General features: G+C 39.4%; 1 protein-coding gene across 1 annotated transcript in view; it reads right to left on the bottom strand.

Moving 5' to 3' along the window:
* cpxm2 (carboxypeptidase X (M14 family), member 2) overlaps positions 1 to 19524 on the bottom strand; it is a 52367-nt gene that overhangs the window by 7819 nt on the left and 25024 nt on the right. Inside the window, exons 5-12 of the mRNA XM_028970156.1 lie at positions 14838 to 14922; positions 12358 to 12508; positions 11479 to 11567; positions 8952 to 9075; positions 8680 to 8876; positions 7398 to 7577; positions 4837 to 5134; positions 3781 to 3920 (exon numbers count right to left, since the gene is read on the bottom strand). Of these exons, the coding sequence (XP_028825989.1) occupies positions 3781 to 3920; positions 4837 to 5134; positions 7398 to 7577; positions 8680 to 8876; positions 8952 to 9075; positions 11479 to 11567; positions 12358 to 12508; positions 14838 to 14922 (1264 nt within the window). The remainder of the gene's footprint in view (positions 1 to 3780; positions 3921 to 4836; positions 5135 to 7397; positions 7578 to 8679; positions 8877 to 8951; positions 9076 to 11478; positions 11568 to 12357; positions 12509 to 14837; positions 14923 to 19524) is intronic.

Below are 19524 nucleotides of genomic sequence, written 5' to 3' on the forward strand. Positions count from 1 at the left end.
ATGAGCAGAAAAATGGTTGCACCAACATCTCGTGATGAGGATGACAGTGTCAGTCGATTCCTGTTACTTTCTGTTACAATGACCATACATCTAAATCAACAAAAGAATGGTTTCATAGGAAGAACATTTATATTATGGCCCAGCTAGATTCCAGATCTAAACCCAAAAGAAGTCTGTGATCAGAGCTGTGGACAAGAGTTGCTGTTGCATTCAGACAGATTCAAATAATTTTACAAGGGAGAAATGAAGACTGAATACTAAAATAAAATTAAAAGGTGCAATGTATTAGTTTGTTCTGTGCAACCAGCTTATTGCATGTTATTTATTTATTTATTTCAGGTCTGTGCTTGTAAATTGTGTCACTATGCCACATGCTGCATGAATGTGCCGTGTAGAGGTGGGTGTTCCTTCATCTTGCATTTGCTATTCCTGATTAAGTCATCAGAATCACTCATGAGCAGAGAAATGTTGACACAGCGCGGCAGAAGCAGATCTCCTGCTTTGGGAGGGTGATTAACGACGCCCTCGTTTTCGGCGCGCCACTGCCAATGACTGTCATGCATGCATTTCGGCAAATGCTAATCGAGATCTCAGTGGAGGTGTCAACAGCCGCAGGGAGGTTTTTTCTGGAAAGAATCCAGCTTGCACCTACACAGCATGTCTGTACAGCATCAGTCCTTAGTCTACTGCATATTATCCACATATAAACAGGGCTCTAGACTAACTTTTTGCAATGATTGCACTGGTTGCAATGGTGCACCTAGCTATTTTTTTTGTGCACCAGCACAAAATGTTCAAACTCAATGCAGTTTTATAGGTTGGCTTTTTGTTTAAAATTACTAGTCAATTTGGTCAATACTAACTTGTAAATGATCAAGTAACCTTTTTAACAAAAAGTTCTTTATTTGAAGCACAATTCTACAATAAAGGTTACTTACTGAAAATGTGTTGGTGCTTAAAGTGTGGTTCAGCCCCTCAGCGGCTCCGACATTTTTGTGACCTCTTTCGTGAACTCTGTAGTGGACCCTGCCACTGTTTAGTAGTTTTGCGTTCTGGCAATTGCCACACGCATGCGGGTTGGTTTATGTTGTTCTGCCTTTTGGTTTCACTGTTTTCTGCCATCGAGCCTGGTTTTGTTTCTGTTTGTAAATAAAATCCCATTCCCATTATGTCCCATCTCGGCCAGAGCCCAAAAGTTTTTTTGGGGGGGGTGCACTTCGGATTGGGGGCTCCTCCTGAGGGGAGGGTGGGTGTGAATGCGACGGATCTGGGTCCTCCAGTAGCTGGTAAGGAGGGTGGGCCAGGCATGTAACAGAAACAATTCTGCTTCTTTTAAGGAATAAGCAGTGGTCTACATCTTCTATAAGTGGAAGAGGTTCAAAATCACCATGACGTTTCTTCTCTGGCTACCTAAACTAAATGATCGGGGAGAAGGGCCAGGGAGGTGACAGAGTGACACAATGGTAACTCTGTCAGAGCTCCAGATGTTCTCTGTGGACAGAGGAGAGACTTCTATAAGGACAACCATCTCTGCAGCAATCCACCAATCAGGCCTGTAAGGTAGAGTTGTCACACAGAAGCCACATCTTACTAAAAGGCACATGGCAGCCCACCTGTGAATTGCCAAAAGGCAGATTGCTTAAAGGTCATGTCAGGGTGAATTAGGAGACTGGTCAGAATAGAGGGAAAGATGACTACAGCAATGTACAGAGACATCCTGGATGAAAACCTGCTCCAGAGTGCCCTTGATCTCAGACTGAGACAGTGGCTCATATTTCACAGGACAACCACCCTAAGCACACAGCCAAGATATCAAAGGAGTGGCTTCAGGACAACTCTGTGGCTAAGTCCCTGAGTGGCCCAGCCAGAGCCCAGTTTTGAATCAGATTGAACAATCTCTGGAGAGATCTTAAAATGGCTGTGGACCGACGCTGCCCATTTAACCTAATGAAGCTTGAGAGGTGCTGCAAAGAGGAATGGGCAAAACTGTCCTAGGATAGGTGTGCCAAGTTTGTGGCATCATATTCTTGAGGCTGTAATCGACAAAGTTTTGAACAAAGGCTGTGGATGCATATGTATATGTGAATACAATCTAAAACCCAGATGTGGTGTAGTGTGTAGAATTTAATCCATTTTGGAACAAGGTGGTAACATAACAAAATGTGGAAAAAGTGATTAATATTTTCCAGATGCACAGTATCGTGTCTTGCCATGTGTATTGTGTCTTGGTTGTTCAGTAAATCAGTAAAAGTTGTGCGAATTAGTAATTTTTTCCTGTCATATGTCTTGCTCTGTCAGGCACACCAAAAACTGATCATAGACACACATGACAAATTTTAAGTGTAACTAATATTGAGGAGGCAGACTGGATAACTGAGGTAAAATTCACAAATATAGAAGAAAGCTGCAGGGTAAATGGACTACATTCTTTTCAGACTCTTGTTTTTTCGCTATCCTAACAAAACTTGCTCAGTTTGACTCTTAAGGACACATAAATTCAATTTGGCCCTGCAAGTTCATGGCATTTGTACAACAAAATAACAAATGATCAAATAAAAGACAATCCAACTCCCATCACTCTATATCATTTTTAAGTACAATATCAACCCAACTATATGACCCTTTTTTAAAAGAAATTATTTTGATTTGTAGAACAAATATTTTTTTTTATATAAAAATGCCATTAAATTAATATTGATACATAAAAGAAGTGAAAGTGAGAGTGAAGTGATTGTCACATGTGATACACAGCAGCACAGCACACAGTGCACACAGTGAAATTTGTCCTCTGCATTTATCCCATCACCCTGAGTGAGCAGTGGGCAGCCATGACAGGCGCCCGGGGAGCAGTGTGTGGGGACGGTGCTTTGCTCAGTGGCACCTCAGTGGCACCTTGGCGGATCAGGATTCGAACCGGCAACCTCCTGATTACGGGGCCGCTTCCTTAACCGCTAGGCCACCACTGCCTGCACTGTTGTCATTTGATTCACTATTTCCCAAATGAACCACATTTTGCCCAGTTACTTTACATACTCAACTTGGCATGGCCTAGAATCTGCCTCCAACACTTTAAGCAGTCTGTTAATTTAATTATGTAATAACCGACTAACTGTGAGCACCAAGGAAGAAAACACCCATGGTAATGTTTAAAAAAGATTCACTACCTGTCTATTAACAGCAGTGGCATTTACAGAACTGGCCCTTCTAGGAAAGCCACCCTTGCAGCTAATTACCTTCAAGAGACGCCTGACAGATTTCCCAATGGATTGTTATGGATTTGTTTGGATCAGTTGCACAGCAGCCCTTTATATGTAATTCGACATTGTATGATTCACTGAGCAATAAATACTGTGCTTCCTCTCTCTCCCCCTTACACATTTAATGTAAAGCAGCCATCAAATCAGATTTCCTGGTCCTGAAAGAGACTAGGATGACACATGAACAAACAAGAACACACAATTGTTGACGTTCAAAGGCACAGTGATGCCTTTCCATAATCACAAATTTAATGTCACGGTTATTTGTTCTCATAAAAGTCTGAAGAAGCATTCTGGGTCTAGCCAAAATAGAAAACACTAGACGACATCAAATATGATATTTTGTAACTAGTGTGGTCCAAAAATTAGTCTATAGACCAATATAAAAATTTATATATTTAAATGGATGTGTGTAGCTGTGTGGTTTGTGCATATGTACTGAATACACAAATGCTCACAAACATGTTTTCTAATTAGTTGTGTCACCACGATTGTTTGGCATAATAAATGAATGTATTCATACCTGTTCCATGAAGACTAGAAGAGATTCACGGTTGTTTTCCCATTCCTCTGGCAGCTCGCTCTCATGTGGAAATTTGTCACAGCCTACGTACATGGACAGCTCGAAGCAGTTCGTGTGCAGGTAGCTGAAGTCATTCATGCCTGCCAATGAGACAACACCACACTGATCAGCTTGATGGCCTGTGTGTCACACTGGACTGTGACACATAGACCAACGTCTCTGAGAGATGCTAACGCCTTTTTGTGAGTCCTGCCCCATATTAGCAACTGTCACTAGTTTTTTTTTTTTGTAGTTCTTTAGATTTTAGGTCCACCATCGAATAACAGACCTGATAGGCATCATTGACAAAAGGTGCAGGCCTTAGCAAAAGATCAATTAAAAGTGAAGTGTCATTGTGATACACAGCACAGCACACGGTGACACAACGAAATATGTCCTCTGCTTTTAACCATCACCCTTAGTGAGCAGTGGGCAGCCATGAAAGGCACCCAGGGAGCAGTGTGTGGGGACGGTGCTTTGCACAGTGGCACCTTGGTGGATCGGGATTTGAATCGGCAACCTTCTGATTACAGGGCCGCTTTCTTAAAAGCTAGGCCACCACTGCCCCTTAATTAGGAATCATTAAGAACCCATGGAAGATTCAGAGGTTTGTAAAGTAACAAGATGCTGGGGTTGAACAATTGTGACTTCAATGTTAAAGCTTTAACCACCAGGAGTACAGTGAGGAGAAGGAGGAATTTGAGCAGATGCAAGAATCATCTGTGTAAATACAAACAGAGGATGAAGAAAACACACCGAACACGGTGTTTAAGCACACACACACACACACACACACACACACACACACACACACACACACACACACACACACACAGATGCTGAGAGGGGGAGAGTCAGATTTAGATTAAGGAAGAGAATTGAGGGACTCCTGGGAATGAAAGTGAAATTTAAGAAAGACAGATGTGTTGTAAAAACCAGACCAGAAGAGATGAAAGCAGATGAAAGCAGAGACAAACTGGGATCAGCAGGAGCAGGAGAAAAATGAAAGCCACTGACTCCCTGGAGCTGTGTGCCAGGACGCTCCGTTGATGGTGCCATCCTCCTTCGCAAAGTCTTCAGTGTGGCAGACACGTCGGCTGGCATCTGTCATGAGCCGGTGGGTAGAGGCATAGGAGAAGGCCAGCCAGCGGAAGACGTGGTCATCTGGAGTGGGCGTAACCTGCCGCGTGACCCCCACCAAACGTGACCGGTCATAGGGAAAGGTCACCACCAGCTCCCCTCCTTGAAGGTTGCCGCCCAACACGAAGGGGATCTTCTCCATCCATGCGATGAGGGCTCGCGTTTCCACAGCAACCTGCCGTAACCCAGGCAATCCAGGCACTTCCGTTAGAGAAAGATTTAACAAGTCTTTCCTAACCATGCGATCTGAATTTGAAACAGTTACTCAACATGGAGTGGTGGAACTCACAGTGGCATAAAGAACTGAGGTCTACATTATCATGCATCGCTAGTGACACAATCTGTTATTTCTTCCATCTCCTCTGGTTCTCCACATAATGTCATTTACATTCTGTTTTGCGAGCGAATAACCAGTATTTCTGTGCCATTACTGTATTTATATGTTGATAATTCATTGTTACAGGCTCCATTTCACAATAGTCTTAATGACCACTTTTTAGAGCTGAAATTTTAAATGACTATTATAATACAGACAATTTTTATTAACATGAATTTTCCCTCTTCAGATTTCTCTTTTTCCCTCTTCATTTGACCATTTAATAATGTTAATTATGGTTTAATAATAGCTTGTTCATACACCTTATTTAGACCTTTTTTATTTGAATCAGACCCTGTAATATATTAATAAATGGAAATGCAGCAATGGTTTTGGTTGGAATAGATTTTGTCATACTGACGCTTTTGATCAACATGTTTCTAACACAAATTCAACACACACTCACTTACTCCTGGTCATTATGATCTCCTTTCTCATTTTGATTTAAACTAAAATGTGTTTTGCTGTACAACAAATAACCAATTATTTTTTTCTTGTGAAGTTAAATAGTAAAATTATATGATTAATTAATCACCAATCAAAAACTGTAAACTATGGTATAGTTATATAAATATTGCAGTTCTTTTTTAATAGCCAAATGTTTTTATTTATCCAGAAATAAAAACTTTCAGTCAGATATTGAGTCATTGTACATCTTTAGTGAGACTATTCAAAAGACATTGGTCCTTAATGAAGATGTACTTCTAATATAATCATTTATGCACATGTGCATGATCAGAAATCAAGGAAAGGACAAGCACTAGGAAAAGACACCACTCACACATATGGCCAAATTAGTCAGTTGACCTCAAATATAAATCTTTGCTCTGTGGGAGGAAATCAACAACTCAGAGAAAAGCCATGTGAACAAAGGCCATACACATTCTACATAGACTGCACTTTCTGAACTGAGCATGGGTCGCCTTGTTGCCAGGCAGCAGCCTGAACTACTCACCCATTGTACCGCCAGAACAGAAAGATAACTGTACACAAATAGTCTGTGTTTATTAACCCTATTTAGTATGTGTGAGCAAGCAATCATCATCAGTTATCATCAATTAATTATCTATTATGACAGTAATTTTACAAAAAGGGCCATAACTTATTTCATTTGATAATTAATGTTTCTTAATTCCATAAAGAAAGAGATGATGAATTAATTCTAAATTATTAAATGTAATTTTTGAGAGTAGCCAAAATTAATGATTTTAAATGGTCAATATTTCATGAAAATTTAAAATGTATAAAACTATAGAAAATTCCTATTCAAAAGCATTTGACTCCCAACACCTTACCTTTAGGTCATATACGTACATAAAACTTGCAACATGACAACCACTGGGGAATAGAAACAAAGCATAAAATTGCATGAATATCTGGAAGTGGTAGAATGCTCCTGGAAGCAAGTGGCATTTACACAGAATTGAAAGGTTCCATGTTTCTATAAGCAGCCAGTGGGGTCTGGGGGCAACACAAACACAGGCGACAGCCTCTGTTTGCAGTTCCAGTGCAAGTTATTATAATTTTATCCCTTAGATTGGCACATTTTCTGTTAAGAATGTTGTCCTCTTGTCTGGACCCAAAACAGATGAACAAGATCTAAAAAGAATAAGAGAGGATGAGCTCATGTAGCTTTTGAGCGGGTCATTTTTCTAGCTCAGGACTGAGCCCAGGATATTAAGGACCCTGACAGCCTGTGTCACATACACCAGTCACAACACCCCCAACATCAGTCCTCCTCATTGTCATGGGATAGAGTTTATTACACATTTCAGATTCATAGAAAATTATCAAATGCCATTTTATAGTGATTCTATCAAATAAAATCTTGAATATGAAATCTTCAGAATATGAAATTACGACTGTTCAGGTGAACCTGTAGCTGAATCACAAGATTATTAAGAGCTAGCCAATTATTTTTTAAATAATGAACATTTCTTCTTATTTTTATGTTCCTATTTATTTTCTGTAGTTATATACTGAGTGCTTAGTATATAATTTACATTTTATTTTTAACAGTTTTTAAAATAAATATGTAACTGATTCTGGCTCTGTAACTGACCGTGGCGTTTTTGGACTGGTACCACTCTGGGATGGGTACATGGTGGTTGAAGATCTTGCGAGGTACCCACTTCCGAGCCTCCGCTTCCCACAGGATAGTGTTCAAATCAGGAAAATTGTGGTGGATGTCCAGACCATCCTGACTCCATCGACCAAGAGACCAGCCTCCGAGCTCTGAACCCTGAACCCAAAACCCACCACAACAAGTCAAACAGTACAAGTCATTAACTTCAGAGTAGCTCTGGAAAACACAACTGTACAAAAAATGTAATGTTTGTCAAGTCAGTAACATTGCTGATGTTGACTTATTTTTCATTTTCCAAATAGAAACAGTAGTTTGTGGTCAGGAAGCCAGTGTCACGCAAGTGGTAAGTGGTCTCACCAGCCAAATGATTGAAGAGCCTGGCCACACCCTGTGGAATCCATACACTTCTGAGCTTCACTATTGCTGAGTTTAAATGCATGTGATAAGTTCATACCTCCCAGTTTGGAAATGGTAATTATGACTTATCGTTACATAGGAAATTTACGTGAATTTACAATATTTTTGAGGCAAATGGGTTACGAAAAAACTTTATTGGGATAAAGCAATCTTGAGAGCACTGAGAATGTGCATCAGGTGTAGCATAATGTAAAACATTTGACATAACAAAATACTACTTTGAATCCCAGATGGCCATGTCTCATTCATTGCGGGTGATTAGAACCCTTCCTATGTGAGACTGTAGGCAGCATTCAGGGTCATGCATTGATTGTGTCTTTGTTATTGAGAAGACCTGGTTGCTGCTGATTTACGTTTCCTTTAGTGATCAGTTTTTAGGCCACAGTGTTGGTGTTTCTTTTGTTCATTAAAATCTCACGTTTCAATCTTTCACCCACATGCCATGGCATCTGTTTCACAAACCTCAGGTATCATCGGATTCCAGCGTCCCACTCATAAAATTGTTGTTTTAAAATTTCCTACATAAGATAGCTCATGCCACATGCACCATGATCAAATTTCATCTGTAGTTTTCTTTTACATGTAAATTTCACAACATAATCATTGTTATTTTTTTTAAAAGAAAGTGTAACAATTTTATATAGCCAATGAATGTCTTTAGTAAGGCCATTGTTTACAATAATACAATACTATATATTTAGAGTAGAAAATGCACTAAAAATGTCAAATGTACATATATAACCTTACTGCAATAGTTCTGTCTGTATATCTGAGGTAACAACAGGTAACATTTTAAAATGAAATGCTGGAATGTTCTAGATTCACAGCTTATTTGACATACCACTTCAAACGCCTTATCATAACCATCAGGGTTGACTGAGGGCAGCAGGTGGATCCGGGTCTCATCCACCAGGTGCCGTATCCGTGGGTTACCGGAGAGGTATTCCTGGCACATGAACTGCATCAGCAACAGCAGCAGCTCTCGACCAAGCACCTCGTTGCCATGGGAACCGGCCATGTAGCGAAACTCTGGTTCACCTTGGAAAACACTCTATGTGTATTGTAATACTCTTGTGCGTGGTAAGACCTGGCATAGCATGCATGAAAACTCACCTAACTCATGTTCTCCGGGGTTGTCAGAGATCTCAACGGCATACAGCTTCTGCCCATTATAACTCTTGCCAATGTTGTAAATCCTGGTGATGTTGGGGCAAAATTCATTAACCACCTTCATTAGCTGTTGACGAAGTGCAAAAGATAAGAAAATAGGTGAAACTGAAAAACATTATCACAACAAGATTTGGAAGATTTTCTCATTACTCATAGTTTTTTGAGGGACAGCAGTACACACATTATCAAACCTATGCTGGTAGAATTTATCGATTTATACTTTCAAACATCTTCATTTCCTTTTAATATATAATTTGACCTGCTTATCTTAACACTCTGTAGAAAAGACCAGTTATGAAAACCTAGCTATTGCTAACCAGGAGTGAGTAGGTTGGTAGTTCAGATGTAAAAACCCACATTCAAAAACCCAGGTCACCTTATCTGCTTAAGTCACGTCATCTGAAATTCCTGTTCTGAATTCCTTCTGAACCCTCTGTGATGGTCACAGCCCAGCTACAATTTTAATTTGCGCTAGTAAACTTTAGATACATAGACAGTAAATACACTGGTTGTGCAGACTAGATGCATTTAATTATTTCGAATAATGTTTTTAATATGTTGTATTGCCTTAGTATTATATAGTCATATTCCATTCAACATGTTTGACATCAACAATTCCAGTGAGAAACAATAGGGGGCAAAGTTGCACTAGATATTGAGGTGGGTGGGTCTTGCAGCATCAGGCAATAATTACGATGGAAAAGATTTTTTAAAAAGACTATGAGCTGAATTAAGAGTCACCTCATCCTTAGGGGCAGTAGTGGTCTTAGGGGCAGTGGTGGCCTAGCGGTTAAGGAAGCAGTCCCGTAATAAGAAGGTTGCCGGTTCGAAACCTGATCTGCCAAGGTGCCACTGAGGTGCCACTGAGCAAAGCACCGTCCCCACACACTGCTCCCCGGGCGCCTGTCATGGCTGCCCACTGCTCACTCAGGGTGATGGGTTAAATGCAGAGGACAAATATCACTGTGTGCACCATGTGCTGTACTGCTGTGTATCACATGTGACAATCACTTCACTTCACTTCCCAAAACTGTTTGATTGACACCACATGCATTATCATACCTACCCTTTCTTTCTTGTTAATATATTTTGGTGATTTGTTAGAAGTGTTTTGAGGAAATGGTGGGTACGATAGACCAGAAGCGCGCGTGGTGTCAATCAACTCTCCTAAACACAGGAAACAAGAAAGGCTACACAAATTTGCTACAATAATTGTGAAATGATGATATCAAAGAATCTTTTTGCTAATGCAGCAGATATGTCAAAAATATGTCAAAAATAACTAGAACTAAAGTAGTTTCTAACCAGATTGGTCCACAGAACCTATCTATAGAAAGCTAGCAATGCAATTGTAGCAAGTAGGGATAAAGAGTAGAGATGGGTTTTAGTATTAATACTTGATTAAATACAGACATGTGAAAAAGTACTTCAACCATGGGCAATGGCAAGAATTTAAAACTAATTTCATTACTTTTACTAACTGCTCTTTGGAAATCTACAAATTTGTTAATTCACCTCACCATATGTCCAAGGTACTTAGTGAACAAGATTCCGTGCTCAGATGTTCCAACATTGGAAAAATTGAAATGAAACTATTACTGAGGGACTTGGGCTAATGAACAGGAACAATGCATCTTAATTAATTACCATCGGAGACCAATGCTGCTGGAGGAGCGGTGGACGACAGCAAAAAGACAAGCATGTAAGATGTCTCAACATCCCTGACACCCATTGGACTGACACACAGAAGGTGAAACCCATGGTAGACATGACAAGATGCTTAATTAAACAACGGCATTAATACCAAGCTATGTTTCTGTTTACTCTCCAGCAGCTGCTTGGGGAGATCATTACTCAGAGTGAAAAGATGGGGTTTTAATGAAGCCCTTGCTGAAGTGAGTTTTGAGGTTCCTTGTAAATCACAGATAAAACATCTGCTCCTCTGTACCCGGTGAGGACTCACAGAGAGAGCTGCCTTCGTTAATACAGACATGAATCCCTCATCAGGCCCGACCATATATACAGTGCATCCGGAAAGTATTCACAGCACATCACATTCTGTTACCATTATTCCAAAATGGATAAAAAAATGTTTTTCCCAACTCATTCCCCATAATGACAATGTGAAAAAAGTTTACTTGCGGTTTTTAGCTAATGTATTAAAAACAATAAAAATGAGAAAGCACATAAGTACATAAGTCTATCTGCCTAGTTTTGGGCGAGTTTATGAGAATATTTTGCATAATAAAACTGAAAGATGCATTTTTAGGGATCCCCTCGAAAAATCACAATACCCGAATGGTACCCTCTCTTTATTTTAATTTGCTTGAGGGAGAGCAGTACGGAGTGAATCTTCCATATGAAGATTTCACAATCATGCATAAAATTGTTATAATCTTTATTTATGGGTTCATGTTTTACTAAAAATAGTGGGAAAAGACTCATGCACAGAATATCCAACTCCCCTTACCTGTCGCATTTCTTTGTAACTGTGGTGTTTGAAGTCCAGGTTGTCTGTAGTTGTGACTTCATTTCTTCTGCGGTAGTAATTATTGGGGTCTGCAAAGAGAGAACAAAAAAAAAAAAAAAAAAATATATATATATATATATATATATATATATATATATATAGAGAGAGAGAGAGAGAGAGAGAGAGAGACATAGATAGATAGTGGCTAATTAACTTTTGAGGGACTGAAAATAACTTCCCAAATTTCTCCTATACAATGAGCTTTTGAATTATTATGGATATTTTTAATGCACTAATAATAAATATGCTAAACCTATTTCTGAAAGGCTGTTTTACTTTTCTGGAGGACGATTTTCCTTTTCAAAATGACCTTGGATTATTCCTCTCTTGAAAACATCTTTCCATCAGTGGGATGCAAGCCTCCCTGCGCTAATGTTCTTGACTCAAAAGGATTAATAAAAATTTCATAGTGAAACAGCATATCATATTTTCCTTAATCTTTTTTCAGATAACCTTCTGGTCAGTTTACTCAAAGCAGTCTTGTTTCCTGCAATTTTGCCATTTATGAAAATTTTCACCTCATTCATTCAGCAGTAACCAAAGAATCGGTTGCACAGGCCTCAGGTGTGTTTTAATGCACTAATTTTTTCGTCCAATAATTGCTGTCAAGGCGATTAGGATCTTAGTGTTTAGTGGTTTGGGCATTGACCAATTTTACATCCAGGAGTGTTTAAATTACTGTAAAAATGACAAAAAGTTAACTGTTGCTGCGCCAGCAAGCTTTCTGGTGCCCAAACTGGAATCTGGCATTTCTGCCTCCTTATGTATGTTCATGACTATCCAGATTGTGTTTTAGGGTAAAGCCAGTGTTTCCCTGACCTGGCATGGGACACCCGAGAACTTCCACCCTCATGCAGATGCTGCCACTGTTGTACCAGGAACGGGGGTTCACCCGGATGTATCGTGCCACCACAGGCTGAGTAAACAGGTTTAGCACTGGAATCTCCTTCTCCTTGTTCCCAGGAAAGATCTACTGAGACAAGCAAAAGTGAAGCAATGGGTGCATTAGTTGCTTCCTCAAAAACAACTTGCAAAAAGAATACTTACAGTATGGAATGCATACAGTAATTATCATGGGGATTTTCGTATTTTGAAGGTATTGTATATATTTGTGAACTGTTGCGAGCTTTGCACACTCTGAACTTTCACTCAGTTACATGGTAAACTCTTTGTGAACCAAAAAAACAACTTACCAAAGGCCCAAAACTTGCTATTAGGGCCCAGCAAGGCCTAAATGTTGGACCAGGGCCCAGCATAGACCTAGTTATTGGGGAAAAAGCTAAGATAAAATGAAGAGAAAACCTGGGATGCCCTTTACAATCGCAGCTGTGGCAGTAATTGTTGACAGTTGGAGGTATTCCTTATTATAAAGATAACGGTTACGTAGTATGAGAATTCACAACCAGTAAAATATTTATGATGACATCTTGCCAACTATCACAGCTGGTGTGTTTCATCAGATCAGAATGGCATACCCTTGGGTAATGTGCATGCGTCGCGTGATTATGGTCCTGTTTTGGTTGCATCTTTCATTTGATTGTGTTATTTTTATTCCACCGAATACACGTAAGAAATTGAACATAATTTTAGTTAACATTTGGGTAGGGTTAGCGTTGTGGTTAGGGTTAGGGCTGACTTTGGATATGTACCGGCCATGGCATAGACAAAATGCTAAGGGCGCCATCCAAACAAAAGTAGTCAGTACAACCATCCCCGAGCACCCTTCCCCCACCAAGCCAAAAGGACCAATAATTGCCAGGTTCACAACACATTTTTTAAAGCTAATGCCGTAAAAAAAATTGCATTTTTCCAAGGAAACAGATTATAAAACAGGATGCAAGATTAGTGGTTAGATGTTCATGTGCAGGCACCCAGGATGTCTTAAAAAGTGACGTTCTGGATGTTCTCTGTAATAAAAAGGTGTTCTGTCAGACATAATGGATTTGACTTATTAAAGAAGTTTTTCACTGAGACTTAGGCTCACACTCAAAATTCTCACAAAGGCTGACGGGAGTTTGCCTGCTCTCCTCGTATTGGCAGGGGTTTCCTCCCACTGTCGAAAGCCATGCACACTTAATAAATTTGTGACTGAATTGGTCTGTGTGCCCCACCCTGTGTCCCTGCCCTGTGCCCAGTGTGCCTTGATGGGCTCCAAGTAGGATTGTGAGGGAAGTGAGTAATGAGCTTCCAAACCTTTCAAAATTCTAACTCTCTTGTTCAGTGAACACTAAAGCAAAACATGTTCTTGAACACTGAGGAAGCACATACTATTCTGGCAGATGAAGAGATCTAGTTATTCACAGAAATTATACAGTTCATCTTCACTTCATTATTAACTATGCGGTTTGAATCCTATTTTGAATTACTGAGTCACAAAGTCTGCTGGCATGTTTGCTGACCCCTCACGTCCAAGACACATCTAAGACACCAAGATCTTCTAAAGCCCCTTAAATGTCAAAAAACCTCCAGCACTCTCTTTTGATATACATAAAGTGTGTGTGTAACTGGTGCCCCGCCCAGCATCCTATGTCCCTAGATTGGTTCCTGAGAGTGAGTGAGTGTGTATTCCTTGCATAGGTATGTATATACATATCAAAATAAGGCCAGTTATGGAGCCATGGTCCTTGATTTGTACATATACATATTCACTGCACATCCTCAATCATTCTTCTAACGATTCAGTTTTTTTAATTCAAGCAGCTAAACAATTCATTATCAACCAATATGAGGGCAATCTCTCAGCACTGAGGAAAACAGCAGGCAATTACAATTAGCTTCTTTACAGAGAGGCTATTAGATTTAGCTGAACACTTTTACCTCGTCCAATTACATGCTGACAACAGTGACAGGCTGTAAACACAACAACGATAATAACCAATCAGAGCACCTGTTGAGTCAGCACTGCGACCCTTTAATGAGGCCTAATGAGATTCCTATCTGTCTGACAAGGATCAATATCTACAATTACCTAGCAGCTCATTTGACTAGCAAATGGATTTAAAACCACGTTCTAAATTAAATGGATGTAACAATACTCCAAACTAAAACACATTTAATCCCACTCACAGTTGGATGTCAGCAAATAAAAAACGCAATTCTTGCTGAACTTTTGCAGGAAATGGCAAGGCAGTTTTTTTATGCTGAAAAACATTCAGAGGTATTTTGAACATTTTGAATCAAAGAAAATATCAAAAGCATGTGCAAGTATGGTGCATCCTTACACAGTCAACTCAGATGTGAACAAAACCTTATGGTTCTTTGATTTACTGTCATAAATAGCCACAACTTTGGCAACTCACCAGTTCCTTCGAGCCGTTTCTGAGCATCACCCATGTATGACTGTCATTGCTGAACAGCACTCTGTAGGATGTCACCCAATCACTTCTAAAAAAACACAGTAAAAGGAAAATGCCAGCAAAAATGTATTATTGGAAAGAATATAAATGGCAATATCACAAGTAATTTGTATTATGCTATTAATGACAGAAACTAATAATGACACATTCAAAAAATGAAAGAGGGCTTTGTTTAAAGTAATGGATGCTGTTAGGCAATTTGTGATCCAATTAATTATTCTCACAGTTAATTACACAAATTTCAGGTAATTTTATTAATGGTAAAAAGTTTGGACACACCTAATCTGTGGTGGTTATGCAGACTAAGATGGAAGTGAAGTGATTGTCATTATGATACACTGAAGCACAGCACACGGTGACACAAAATGTGTCCTCAGGTTTTAACCATCACCCCTGGTGAGCAGTGGGCAGCCATGCAAACCACACCACCACAAGCATTTAGCATTTTTGCACAACACATTTTACATTTTTGTATTAGGAAAATGAATTATTTTTGATGAATCTAGAGTTGCCTCTTTTTACCTTCATGGCTGTTTTGTTCAATGATGTCATCATCAAAAGCTGCTTCATGAGATGCTCATTCATTTGAGTGAATCATAAGAATCATATCTTAAACCTTTGGGACAGATGTTTTTCTAAAACAATATTAATTTAATTTTATCTTGAGTAGTATATTATTGTTTGATAGATAAATTTTCCCTCAAAATTTCAGCAATTTTTAGCCTTTGTCAACGTTAGCACTCATATTACCTATAATACTGAAAGCCAACAAGAGGCAACAGCAATAATTTTAATTTGTATTATTTGTGAGCTATTTTGTGGGCGGTTTTTGATATAGGTGACTTGGGCTCTTGCCCAGGGCAGCATCATTGCCTTGTTTTATGTTATTTATTGGGTCATAGGCATTTTTTAAGACCTTTAAATTATTCTGGATTTAAAGATTACTAGTCAGTTTTAATGATATTTAAGACCTTAATTTTGGAAAGTCGTGTGCATACACACATACATAAATACATACAAACAAAAAAGATCAGACAATAAAACCATCAACCTGGTTTCTGGGCAAGACAAGAGATACTGTGAACTGGACCTATTACAGTTACAGTATAAATATGAATATGTGAACAGTAACAATTGTAAATGTAAAATAATTGTAAAAACACAATTTAACCAAAGAAATGTCTTTCTTTCACCTGACCGTGAAATGGCTTGACGTTAGCTTCAAAGGACTGCAATCACCTTTTTTTTCAGAAATAAAAAAGTGACAAAAAGCCTGTGGAGATTAGATCAGACTGTCTTTTCATCTACCCATTAGCATACTCTCCAGCCTTATTGGATGTGGAAATTAAGGAAAAATATGTCAAGAACCTGGATCTGCTCCCCTCTGCAGAGGAAGATGAATGTCAAGAGATTTCTTCAACACTTGGCCCACTCAGTCATGGCCACAAATCAATTCCCTTTAATTTTTTTATGTTTTTTTTTCCAACAATAATTATTTGAATAAGGGGAACCCATACCGCGCCTCCTTTGGCAGAAGGAGGCCAAGTGTGTGTGCGCTCTTCTGAGTATTATTAGACACATGTGCCATAAGAAACTCCTTTTCCTGGCGTTTCACCTCCTGATGACAGCAGCACCACAGCACTGTACAGACAGAAGGTGCCACAGTCCAGACAAATAACTAATTAATGCATCATCATGACAACCGCTCTGCATGCACATACCAGAGACATTTATCCTGCTTCAAAATAAATAAATAAATAAATATAAAGAAGCTTCCATCTACCGAGCCTTTGTACCGTCCTGAACACCATAGAGTGAGAGGAAGAGAAAAAGAAAATGGAGAGGGAGGGATGGAGAGATTTTGTCATTTGGGCTGATAAGGCAACTCACTCACACCTGAGAACTGAGCTCGGCTTCTAACAGTGGCGGTGGCTAATTAAAGGGGTAGAACGCTTTTCAGTGTTCTACCTCAAGGTTCGGGGAAATCTGTGGGGTATACAGTGAACTTTTCTAGACAACTGTGTGAGTGTTGTACTCACAATGGGACTAGTTATCAGTGTTTGCATTATTACGGGTGTAGAAATCCCAGCCTCCTCTAGACATAAAGTGCATGCAGATAAAACTATTAGCACCTTTAGTCTGTATCACCAATCAATGATAGAGTCATTCCAACCCAGTTTATAATGTTTAATAGGTCTATGTGACATGCATTCATAAGACAGATGTCACATAATTTATTTTGTTCACTCACTATCCATAATGGCCATAATGCTTTAATGCAATAGAAAAACTTTGTTAGGACAACCTTCTGTTAGTGAAGTGAAGTGATTGTCACATGTGATACACAGCAGCACAGCACACAGTGCACACAGTGAAATTTGTCCTCTGCATTTAACCCATCACCCTGAGTGAGCAGTGGGCAGCCATGACAGGCACCCGTGGAGCAGTGTGTGGGGACAGTGCTTTGCTCAGTGGCACCTCAGTGGCACCTTGGCGGATCGGGATTCGAACCAGCAACCTTCTGATTACGGGGCTGCTTCCTTAACCGCTAGACCACCACTGCCCCGTGCAAAGTTAGTTGTATATGCTATCAAAAAAATCTAATTTTCTATTTTTTAATTCTACTCACTGACATCAAGCCCACAATATGGCACATATCATTGTGTCATTCAGTTGATTCGGCACTAAAGAGACTAATGGCAGACAGAACGGTAAAAATATTTTTTTGCTGTATATCATAACCATGCAGCTGGCATGCATAATATTTATGCCTGTGGGAATCTCTCTCAGTTCAGAATCACTGTTTTATGTGGAACAACATCTAAAATCACAGATTTACAGCATAACAGTATTTAATTTACAATAACTGTTATTTAGAAAACTGGTTGCCATTGTGTGCATGTGCAGCAACAGACAGAACCTTTTCTCAGGACAACTGCTTTCTAAGTCAAATCAAAAATACATGCACCCCACACAACCTTTCCTGCCTCAGAGAAAGTCTCCAACAGACGCCTGTAACATTTAGAATTCAAGGTGAAGGAGTGTGACTAATCCACACCGTCCAGCGGTGTGATATTTAGACGCGAGCTTCTCTTAAAATATAGTCAGACGTGAGTTTGTTTGTGTTTTATGTGTATCTCATGAGCTTAAGGGATTCCCAGGCTGCGACATTCAGTGCTCTCCAAATATGAAACACGTGCCAAATGTGAGCACATGTAATCCTCAGGCGCTAATGATAACTGTACTGAAGAAGATAGCAGCTCAGAATGAATGATGATGTGTTAAAGGAGATAAAACACTAGCTCACATGAAATGAGATGACTACCTAAGGCTTCAGAAGTCACATGGACATGTACACATATCAAAATGTGTTCCCTCTCTTGTGCTTTATCTATTGTTCTCCAGTTTGCACAAATAAATCTAAAAATATGGAAAACCAATTGTACCATTTGGTATTCAAAAACAATCTAAAGTAAAGCATTCACTGGGAGGGAAGCAGTTAAAAATAGTTGCATCTGTGTTAAGATGTACAGACTAAATGGCCATAATTCGTCAATACATCAATCACCAACACAGAAGTGAAAGAGCCAGCTAACAAGATGCACTGTCTCAGTTTTCGCAAAAAGCCTAGGGGCTTTGTGGGAAGCATTTGAAGAACGTACGTGACATAAGTGGCTGATCGAATTTTTAGTGTCTTTTCAAATGCGGCACACAAATGTGACCTTCATGGTTGACATATCCCACAATCCATTGTATTGCATTTTCATGGCTGTTAGTTGGTTGAGGAAAACAATTAAGATAAAATTAATAAGATAAGATTTTGTAGAGCTACAAAATCAAGGTCACCATTTAATAGATTAAATTGCTGCCAAAATGTCTTCAAAAATCTTCCCAAAAGTAGCTTAAACCCAATTATGATAAGGTGCAAAGAGTTTTTGCCTTTTGTTCAACAAACGTATTACAGCTGCAACCGCAACACCACCCAGGTTTTAGCGGACATGAGATCGCAAAATGCGCTTGAGCAGAAATAATTAAGAATAGGAATTGGAAGGGATGAGTATCGGGTTTACGTAGAAGGTTGAGTTGAGGTGAGCGCCCAGGTGCAACAACTGGTTCCATGTTCACAACTGGAGTCATGTGACAGGTCCAAAAATGAAATCCAAGTGTCCTCTGAGATTCATGCTTACGGTTAAAGCTACTGAGCACAATATATCTCAAGCACTGTGTGGCCTGAGATGAACCATAAAAGGACCTCAAGGCCTATTTTATCAAAAAGAAATTGCAGGATTGATTAAAATTCCTTACAAGTGGAAGACAACAATTGTCAGGTATAGATGAGACATGGGGAGATCTTTCCATCTCACATAATGGGATCACATGATATCATTATGATGAGCAGCGATAAGGTACGATTCTATGCAAGTGGAGTGCTGTCTGAAAAGCTCAGTAACAATGGGGCTGGGATTAGAGCAGGCCTCATCTAAATCTCACACGGCACAAAGATTGGATGCATGAGTCAGCACTTGAAACCCTCTCTTTCTCTACAAACACACACACACATATATACAAAGTACAGGCCAAAAGTTTGGACACACCTTCTCATTCAATGTGTTTTCTTTATTTTCATGAC

The sequence above is a fragment of the Denticeps clupeoides genome, chromosome 2, assembly GCF_900700375.1.
Source record: "Denticeps clupeoides chromosome 2, fDenClu1.1, whole genome shotgun sequence".
Classification (NCBI taxonomy): Eukaryota; Metazoa; Chordata; class Actinopteri; order Clupeiformes; family Denticipitidae; genus Denticeps; species Denticeps clupeoides.